Source organism: Octopus bimaculoides, chromosome 26 (genome assembly GCF_046866305.1).
Source record: "Octopus bimaculoides isolate indiv1 chromosome 26, ASM4686630v1, whole genome shotgun sequence".
Lineage (NCBI taxonomy): Eukaryota > Metazoa > Mollusca > Cephalopoda > Octopoda > Octopodidae > Octopus > Octopus bimaculoides.
Window position 1 is genome coordinate 17,236,517 of NC_142953.1, and position 10,966 is coordinate 17,247,482.

A 10,966-nucleotide genomic window follows, 5' to 3' on the forward strand; every position below is an offset into this window, starting at 1 on the left:
AAGCAGGGAGATTCACATCTCCCGAAAATACTCCTAACACCAATAGTAATATGCAAAAAACAATGCTAACAGCAATAGACAGTACAAACACAGAGTTGATGAATTACATCAACTCTAAAACAAACATCACAAATAACGACATCAAAACAAACAACCACCCACTTACAACACCGCCAAAACACATACAGATATACCATATTACACCAGCATTGCACCACAAAATAAAATCCCTCTACCCTAATGCGGTAGAGGGATGCAAAAAATATTCATGCAAAAAATTGTACAATAGCCTCCTTGGTGAAAAACCCAAGGAGGAGACAAAACTTGCAAACAGTAAGTAGCTCATTTTCCCTTTCCATTTGTGCTTTAAAGCACACGTATAAATAGAATCATGGTGAAGATTGGTTGTGTGAATGTGCGTGGCTTGGGGTCCCCTTGGAAACAAGGGTACCTCTTAAATGACATCAAGTCACACAATTTGGATATCATAGCCATTAGTGAGACCAGACTCCATGAACCGCGGGCCTTAAAGTCCATGTTTGGCGGACAGTTTAACATTTATTTTTCTCCCTGTCTGCCGAGGATGGGCGGTAGTAGCACGGCGGTTCTTTTTCGCAAGAGTCATGATCTCGAAGTAAAGACGATATTTACGGACCCGGAGGGTAGACTGGTTGTCCTAGATGTGGACGGCAGCGATGGAGGCGCTTTTCGGCTGCTGGCAGTTTATGTGCCTCCTTTAACAGGTCTTTCGACGTCTAGAAGTATTCCTGGGAACGTCTCGTCCCTTACTTTTAGTGGGGGATTGGAATGCTACCTTGGACACGCATCTAGACTACGCGGGGAGTGACAAAACTAGAAGGGGATGCAAAGGCCTCAGAGACCTGCTCAGACGCTTCCAGTTGTCTGACAGGTACCGACTCGACCACCCAAATGTGCCAACGTGGACTTGGAGCAACCGCATTGGGTCGTCGAGATCGTCTCTAGATAGGATAGTGTGTAGGACAAGAGATAGAGATAGTTTAGGATGTCCACAATTCTACATAGTCAGCTACACGGATCACAAACTTGTGACGTGTACGCTAGACTTAGATAAGGCACATAGACAGGGTCCCGGTTACTGGAAACTAAACGCGTCTTTCCCGTCGAGACAGGTTTTCAGAGACCGGATTAGCACGTTAGTAAAGAGGGCTTTGACGGGAGCCATCGTCAACAACAAATCGTGGTTTGTCCTCAAGAGAGCAGTAAGGGCGGAAGCAATAAGGTATAGCAGGGCACTAGCTGTAGAGAGGAACAGAGTAGAGGGGGAGCTAGTGATAAAGTTAGAAGAGGCATTGTGAAGTGGCATCGCATCCGACGTTTTAGCGGCGAGGCTGGCCCTCGACCAACACTTCGATGCTAAACACGAAGGGTGTGCTGTCAGGGCAAGGATGCGTGCTCTGAGGAATGAAGGTGTTGGAGCCGCATGAGAGGCCCGGGTGGCGGAGGCGCAGCGGGGTAACAGAGCCACCATCCGGTCTCTGGTAGACGAACAGGGGCGCGAATTGCTCGAGCCGAGCAAGATTTGCGAGGCGTTTCAGCGGCATTTTGCCCGACTGTTCGGGAGGAGTGGCGAGCGAGAAGGTAGGGTGGACTTTAGTGTCTACCTGCACAGCTTGCCATGACTCTCGGAAAGAGAGGCGGAGTGCTGCGAAGGGGTCATCACGGCGGACGAGGTGAGGGACGCGATGGTGGGTTGCTCGACGGACAAATCTCCGGGTTTGGATGGTCTGCCCTACGAGCTTTACAGCTGTATGCCAGACTTGTTTGGAGAAGTCTTGGCGTCCGTGTACTGCAACTGGCAACAGAACGGGAGCATTCCCGGTTTTGTGAGCCGAGGAGCGGTAACGCTGCTGAAGAAAGATCCAAACAAGGGGGACGCCATAGATAACTTTAGGCCCATCACTCTGCTCAATGCAGACTTAAAAATTTTGGCCAAGGTGTTAGCCAAGCGGTTGGCGCTTGTCATCGAGAAACTGGTCGGCACGGAGCAGACGTGCGCCGTGCCGGGCCGGAGCATCCATGACAACCTCCATCTGATGCGCTACATCATAGAGAGGGTAGTTAAGGAACCTGGCATGGGTGGGCCCCTGATCAATTTAGATCAATCGAAAGCTTTCGATAGGGTAGACCATCGATACTTGGAGGCCGTCCTCGAAGCGGCCGGCTTCGGTCCCGTTTTCCGCGGCTGGATGGCTGCCTTGTACACAGGCATCCGTTCGGTTGTTCGCGTCAATGGACGTCTATCGGGACCCTTCGACATTGCACGTTCGGTTCGTCAGGGATGCCCCTTGTCGCCGCTCCTGTACGTATTGACTCTCGAGCCACTACTGCGGAAGCTGGCGACGCTGAGGGGCATCCCGCGAGAACTGGGGTGCGGGGCGAGCGTGTCGGCATACGCGGACGACGTCACCGTCATAGCGTCTAGCCACGAGCACATCGAGCTTGTCGGCGAGACGCTGAAAGACTACGAAGCGGTGACGGGAACGAAAATCAACCGGGATAAGTCGGTGGGTTTGCTGCTCGGCACCTGGAGAAGCAAGCCCATACCATCCGGCAGCGCCTCAGTAGTGGGACGCTGGACGGACGGTCCGGTCAAGTTGCTCGGAGTCTGGTTCGGTCCGGACCTGCAAACGGAGAAGAACTGGGACGAGATAACGAGTAGGGTGGCCACTCTCTGCCGGCAATGGTCCGAGAGGAAGCTGTCCCCAAAAGCTCGGGCGGATGTGGCGAACGCGTACATCGTGTCCGTCATCGAATACCGCCTGACCGTCGTGCCTTGTCCCGATCGCGCCATCACCGAAATGGAGCGCATGCTCTTCCGCTTTTTGTGGAAAGGAAGCGTTCCGATGGTGAGGCGATCCGTTTGTTGCCAACACCCGCTGAAAGGAGGGCTGGGCATGCCGTGGTTGATGATGCGCAGACATGCGCTGAGGCTGCGACATCTCCGGCTCTACGTAGACGACGGTGAGCAGGTGTGGTCGCCGTTTGTGCGACGCGCTTTCCCGCAGCTCGTCTCCATGACCGAGCTGCAGTCGTGGATCAAAAAGAGGCCGAGGAATGGCGAATGGCACCGTGAGTGTCGCGTTGCTCTGCAACAACTTTTCCGTCCCGGGTCGACCTTGAGCGGCTGCATCACAACGAAGTCATTCTATGGGGGAATTAGTGGAGAGCAGGTACGACGACGATCTCGGGGCGAACCTGGGCGTCGACGAGGAATACCTGACCCGCCTGTTCAGGACGACTTTCGGGCCGGGACCTATGGACAACTTCCAGAGATCCCTGGTCTGGCAGTGCTACCGAGAAGCGCTATCCGTTCGGGATAAGCTCTATAGACACGGCTCGCGAAATGCGGGGCCGACCTGCCCGAGATGCGGTCAGAGCGACGAAACCGTTCTGCACGCACTCGTGCAGTGTCCAACCATTTCGGAGCTGTGGGCTTATGTCGAACGACTGCTGTCACGCGTGGGACGAGTCGGTTTATCAACCGAGTCTATCGTCAATATCGTCACGCCTCCTTCCTTTAAACGGGAAGGAAGAGCTGTATTTATCGTACTTGTGGCTATGGCGAAAGAATGCATCTGGTGGACGCGTCTGAAAGGATTAGAGACAAATACTTTCCTCTCTGGTCAATCTCTCATCAACTTTTTCAAGTATCACTTGAAAAGGAAGGTGAGAGTAGAGAGGCAAGTGTTGTCTAGCAAATGTTTCGAAAAAAGGTGGATACATGTAGCAAGAATGGCACGTATGACCGACGAAGCCACCTTGACCATGATTCTATAAAACGTTTAAAATTTTGTAAACAGAGAGTTACTTACGTTTCTTGCATAAATAAAAGAAATTTTATTTAACAAATTGTGGCACTAAAGACCGAGGTTACCGTGGTCTTTTCCGTAGGTTTTTCTTTCCACGGATAACCTCCCCACTTATTGGGAAATTTTTGTAATATTTTCATTTTTTTTGTACATACCCCGAACGTTTTCTCGATGTCTTTTCATCGTTATCCCCATTTTAATTTTTTACTTTATTTTCGTCCCCATCGAAAAGAAAAACTCTACATTTGTATTTTGTCCCCTCTATGTTGAGCCCTGTGTGGCTAATAAAGAAACATATCTATCTATCTATCTATCTATCTATCTATCTATCTGTCTGTTTGTCTGTCTGTCTGTCTGTCTGTCTGTATCTCTCTCTGTGTCTGTCTGTCTGTCTGTCTCTCTCTCTCTCTCTCTCTCTCTCTCTCTCTCTCTCTCTCTCTATATATATATATATATATATATATATATATATATATATAAATATATAGTTTTAGGGAAAAGAACCAAGGTTCATGAACTCATCGATGAAAATCCACTGTCACATATAAAAAAATTAATAATTAAAAGCACAACAAATGAGTATAATATAATACAAAGTAAATATCATAAGATAAAAATAATTATTATCTTTATCTTATGATATTTACTTTGTATTATATTATACTCATTTATTGTGCTTTTAATTATTTATTTCTTTATATGTGACAGTGGATTTTCATCGATGAGTTCATGAACCTTGGTTCTTTTCCCTAAAACTATATATTTATATATATTTTATTCTGTGAAACTTGATTTAATTTTAATTTGTAATAAATTGATTTTAATTGAGTTTTTACCTGTAATTTTGGATTTTATCCCTAATATTATTATTATTATAATATATATATATATATATATATATATATATATATATATATATATATATATATATATATTTACATTTTATTGTGTCTGGGAAGAGTCATTCTCTTTTAGTGCCTTATTATCGACTCTCCCCAGACGCAATAAAATATGCTTCAACACACGAATGCACATAAAGAATCTTACAAACCAAATACAAAAACAAAATATATATATTATAAGCCATACAATGTCAGGAGGAATGGCAGATGATGCATCATTGGCCATCCGTAGGATCGCGGCCGCTTTGCAACCTTCATCATATAATAGTAATTTCAGTGTATAATAAATTATGTTCACATATTAGCATTAATATGCATGATGTGCTTTATACAATACAATTGAATATTTACAAATCAGTTCAGATAAAGGAAGCTAGCTCATCAGATCACCAGAACATCACTTTACATTATACTCCTCAGCACTGGATTACTATGTGCGAGCCCCGGGTTTCTGTGATAGCCACACGATTCTATGAACCCATGTATTATTCTACGAATTGATACGTATATACATCCACACACACACACACACACACACACACACACAGATATTTAGCGATAAAGTGTGGCATAGTAATACAAGGCAAATAGTCAAGTATCACTGCAAACGTATATGAATTAATATGTACACATGTACGCGTGTAGATAACAACGATGATGATAATGATAATGATGATGATGATGACGATGATAATAATAATAATAATAATAATAATAATAATAATAATAATAAGGAAACCCCAAAATGGCTGAAGTTCAAAAGATAGTGCTCATGGGAACTGCCCATATCCTACGTAAAATACTGTCTATGTGATCTCAAATTTTAAAGCAAACACATAATTTTCTTATGGTTTCTTAAACATTCACTAGAACAAAACTGTACAAATCCAAATATATGGTACCCTAGGCATAACACCTACATGAACTTCTAACTTGTTGTCTCTTGAGGTCTCTGGGTGAGACTTGGATCCAACTTGTACAAATGCAAAACAAAAGTCAAACATAAAATAATAATAATAATAATAATAATGATATAGATATTTTATTGCATTAAGAGGAACATCTATATATATATAAATATACATACATTTATACACATACACGCACGCGCACGCACACACACACACATGTATGTATATAAAATATACGAAGCAAGTGTGGAGCAGACAAGTGGTTTATACAAACTTCTTTACAGCAGACGACAATGGCGGTTCGAGAGAGAAATTTTTTAATGTCAACCAGAGAACAAACTTATTTAGTCAATATTATTAAGTTGATCTTAGCAATTCCTGAGGACCGCGTTTTCAATCATTAAATAAAACACTTTGATGCTGCAAACCAATTTCTCTCCTTCTTTCTCTCCTTCTCTCTCTCTGTATAAACATTATCTCTCTCTCTCTCTCTGTATATATATATATATATATATATATATATATATATATATATATATATATATATATATATATATATATATATATATATATATATATATATATACATGTATACATATATATATGTATATGTATATATATAGATATATGCATACACATATATGTATATGTGTGTATATATATATATATATATATATATATATATATATATATATATATATATATATATATATATATATATATATATATATATATATATATATATATATGTATATTTATGTATATATATATATATACACACATATATGTATATATATATTTATATACATACATATAAATATATGTATATGTATAGATATATAGATATATATATATATATATATATATATATATATATATATATATATATATATATATATATATATATATATATATATATATATATATATATATATATATATATATAATAAAGTAAAGTTGTAAATACCGTACGAGTGGAAATATATATGAAAGAAGGTTTGAAAATGCACTTATTTAAAAAAATATTTATATATATATGTATATATATATATATATATATATATATATATATATATATATATATATATATATATAGAGAGAGAGAGAGAGAGAGAAAGGTATGTACGTGTATATATAAAAGTTCAGTTAAAGGTTAAAAAGCTCATTAAGGGATAATAAAATCCAATGAATTTCCTGGTTTATTACAAAAACTATTGAATATTACATTTAATATTCAACTGTTAGGGAATTGGATAAACCAAGGTTTATAGATATTTTAAAGAAAATAAGAAGATAATTAAATTAATAATTATTTGTTCAATTTTGTAATTAATAATTAATTATTAATTTATTATCTCTATTTTCTTATTTTTCTTATTTATATATATATATATATACACGCATATATATATATATATATATATATATATATATATATACACACACACACATATATATTTGCACACACACACACACACACACACACATATATATACAGCAAATGGGTTTCTATATGTATGCCTTTTACATATGTATGTCATTGTTCAGTTTTATTTCAAGATTTCTAACCTAGATTCAAGGCTTCTTTATTGAAATTTCAACATCAGCAACAGGTTTTTTTTGTTTGTATGTATGTATATGTGCAGATTTGTAAGTTTTGTTTTGTGTATGTCTTCTCATGCATACACTTGCGTATCTTGACATGCTCATATATATTTAAATGATAAACTTCTGGAAAGTTTTACAGATTTTTATAGTTCCAGTAAGGGATTGTATGTATGTATGTGTATATGTATGTATGTATGTATGTATGTATGTATGTGTGTGTGTGTATATATGTATGTATGTATGTATGTTTGTATTATGTACTTGTCTTCTGTTTTTAATTATTCAAATTCTTCCTCTGGAGAAGGAGCTGCTTTCTAAAATACAAAGCTCCATCTTTGAAATGTAGATAACAAAAATGTCACCTCTTAAACTTGAGAAAAGTCTTGTATATTTTTATTGTTCCACTTACAGATTGTATCATGTGAATTAGCTGGTTAATTTCCCTATTATTATTATTATCGAACAGCTACTGTCACGTGTAAGACGGATCCGGCTATCAGCTGAATCCATCGTGAGGATTGACCCGCCGACCTCCTTTAACCGGGAGGGCAAGGCAATTTTCCTATGCTTAGTGGCTGTAGCGAAAGAGGTGATATAGTGGACACGTTTGAAATGGCTAAAGACAGACACTTTCCTCTTTGGCCAAGGCCTCATCAACTTTTTCAAGTTCCACTTGAAAAGGAAGATGAGAGTAGAGAGGGAAGTGCTGTCTCATAGCAAATTCGTTGAACGATGGGTGACTGTTGGAAGAATGGCCAGTATAAACGGACCAATTCTGAGAATACACCTGTAGAAAAAAAAAAAAAGGTAATGTAAAAGGAGAAAGGGCTCTATACCCCTTTCTTATTTTTTCTGACCAGGCTCCCGTGGTTTTATGGGTTTTTCCACGTGTAACCTTTCCTTTTTCGAAGCACCTCCCCCTTTGGGAGTTCTATTGATTTATTTATCTATTTATTTATCTATTTATTTATTATATCTTTCTCCGTTTTCTTCCTCTGTTTAGACGAACTTTCCTACCTTTTCGGACAAAACCTTTTTGTAACCTTCGTCCTGTCTTTGTCCTTACATGTTTTTAATTGATATTAGCCCTTGTGGCCAATAAAACGAACGAATTATTATTATTATTATTATTATTATTATTATTATTATTATTATTATTATTATTATTATTATTATTATTATTATCATTATTATTATTAATTTTATTATTATTATTATTATTGTTGTTGTTGTTATTTCCTCATCGCTGCAATAATGGACGACGGGTATATGGCGTAGTGGTTAAGAGCACGGGCTGTTAACTCCAAGATTTCGAGTTCGATTCCAGGCAGTGACCTAAATAATAATAATAATAATAATAATAATAATAATAATAATAATAATAATAATAATAATAATAATAATAATAATAATAACAACAACGACAACATCGAAAAATACCTTAGGAATGAGAACCCAGGTTCGAAATTTCCCCAAGACACTTGATGAAGGCTGGAGGGGATATCACCCGAAACGTTGTGTTAACAACAAACAAGATGTGGACAAATATCCGTAAAATGTAAATAATGTACATGAGAAATTCCTCATCTCTTAAATATAGAACTGAATGGCGCTTCTCATCTCCACCTTTTCTCTCCTCTCTCTGTCTCTCCCACTCACTTTCTCTTACTCTCGTTCCAGGTCGTGGGCATGGTAACCCGACATGATCTCACACACCAACATCTCGAATCCTGTCTTCGGCGACACAAAAGGCAATTGGAATACATAAGACAAGAGCAGATCAGACGAGAACTTCGAGAGTAGGGAAGACATGGACAGCGGTGAGGGTGGTGGTGGTGGTGGTAGTGGTGGTGGTAGTGGTGGATATTAAATTGGGGTTGTAGTTTTGTCGGCAGTATCGGTTGTGGTGCAAGGAGAAGGGTGTAGTGCTAACGATAGTGGTGATGGTATTGGTGGTAGTGTAAGTAGTAGCTGATGCATGATTGTGGTGGAGGTTCTGGTAGTAGTAGGCGCGTAGTAGTAGTGTTGTTGGGTGATAGTAGAGTGTAATAGTGGTACTGAGTATTTAAGCTGTGGTTTTGGTGGTAGTATTGACTGTGGCGCTAGTTGAACAGTTATAAGTGTTGGTCATAGTGGTGGTGGTGGAGCTGTGTTAGTTGGAATTGTGGTTTTGGGGCAGTATTAGCTGTGGTGCCAGCAGTAGTAGTGGTACTGGTTGCGGTTGTGATGGTTATGGAGGTAGTATGTGTTGTAAGATTAGGAGAGAAAGTGTAGTGTTTGGGATATAGTAGTGGTGGAGTTGGTGTTGGTTAGATATTACTCTTGCTGCTGCTGCTGCTGCTGCTGACTGCTTCCTTTTCTAAGTTTTCTTTCGTATTTTCGGTTTCTGGCTGACAGACCCTCGAGATGGCAGAGTCGTTAGCGCGCTGGGTGAAGTGCTTAGCAGCATTTCGTCCGTCTTTATGTTCTGAGTTCAAATCCCTTCGAGGTCGTCTGTGCCTTTCCTCCTTTTGGGCTCGATAAAATAAGTACCAGCTGAACATTGGCGTCGACTTACCCTCTCACCCCAAATTCAAGTCTCGTGCCAAGGCGAGCTGGTAGAGTCGTTAGCGCTCTGGACGAAATGCTTAGCGGTATTTCACCCGTTGCTACGTTCTGAGTTCAAACTCCACCGAGGTTGACTTAAACCTTTCATCCGTTTGGGGTTGATAAAATAAGTACCAGTTGAACATTGGGGTCGATGTAATCAACCTAATCCCTAAATTGATGCCCCCGTGAAAAAATTTGAAACCATTATTATTATTATTAATATTATTATTATTATTATTATTATTATTATTATTATTATTATTATTATTATTATTATTATCATTTTGGTTTGTCTTAGGTTCGGTCTTATTCCTGGTAGGATTTATGTGGGTAGTGGTTTACTACCTGTAACCTTAGGTATCCTCAAGTTTTCAGCAGTCTTTCAAGTGCTCAGAACCCACCTGATAATCCTTGCGGTCCCTAAGAGACAAACTTTCTGTAGGAGCTCTACCGGGCATTCTATCTCCCTCAGCCATTTGTCTATATCTTGGCTTACTGTGCCCAACACACCAATTATTATAGGCACAACCTTTACTCCAAATTCTTCCTATTTCAAATTTTAGGGGATTGTATTTTTTTAATTTTCTTCCTCTTTCTTTACGATCCTGGAATCAAACGGGCATGATGGGTCGATAAGTAAGCAACTTCACTCTTCCTTATCTATAATTGTAATATCAGGTCTATTATTTTCTAATTTTTTGTCCGTTTGAATTGGAAAGTCCCACAAAATCTTACGTTTCTCCGACTCTAGTACTCCTTCGACTCGATGATTGTACCACGTGTTCTCAGCTTCAAATCCCCATTTTTGGCACAGTTTCCAGTGTAAAACTTTTAAAACCTAGTCGTGCCTCCATTTCTTATATTCTTCCTGTGCCAGCTTGGGGCATTTTGTCACAATGTGTGCCACTGCCTCGTTCCAGGTTCCACAGGTTCTACATTTTTCTGACACATTCTCTCCATATATATATTTTTTCAAGTTGTTTGCTTTTATCACTTGATCTTGGGCTGCTACAACTAGACTCTCTGTTTCTGTTTTTTTTAATTGCCCCCCCCCCTTTTTTAACCAAGCCCAGGATTTTGTTCCATATACATCTTCAGTGGCTCT

The 10,966-nt window shown here is 39.4% G+C and overlaps 1 protein-coding gene across 1 annotated transcript in view; it reads left to right on the forward strand.

Annotated features, from left to right (window-relative positions):
* The window catches only part of LOC106874849 (H(+)/Cl(-) exchange transporter 6), a 77,733-nt gene extending 67,894 nt beyond the window's left edge, over nucleotides 1-9,839 (forward strand). The window contains exon 24 of the mRNA XM_089342541.1: nucleotides 8,953-9,839. Within this exon, the coding sequence (XP_089198667.1) occupies nucleotides 8,953-9,075 (123 nt within the window). The 3' untranslated portion in view covers nucleotides 9,076-9,839. The remainder of the gene's footprint in view (nucleotides 1-8,952) is intronic.
* The last annotated feature ends 1,127 nt before the right edge of the window (nucleotides 9,840-10,966 follow it).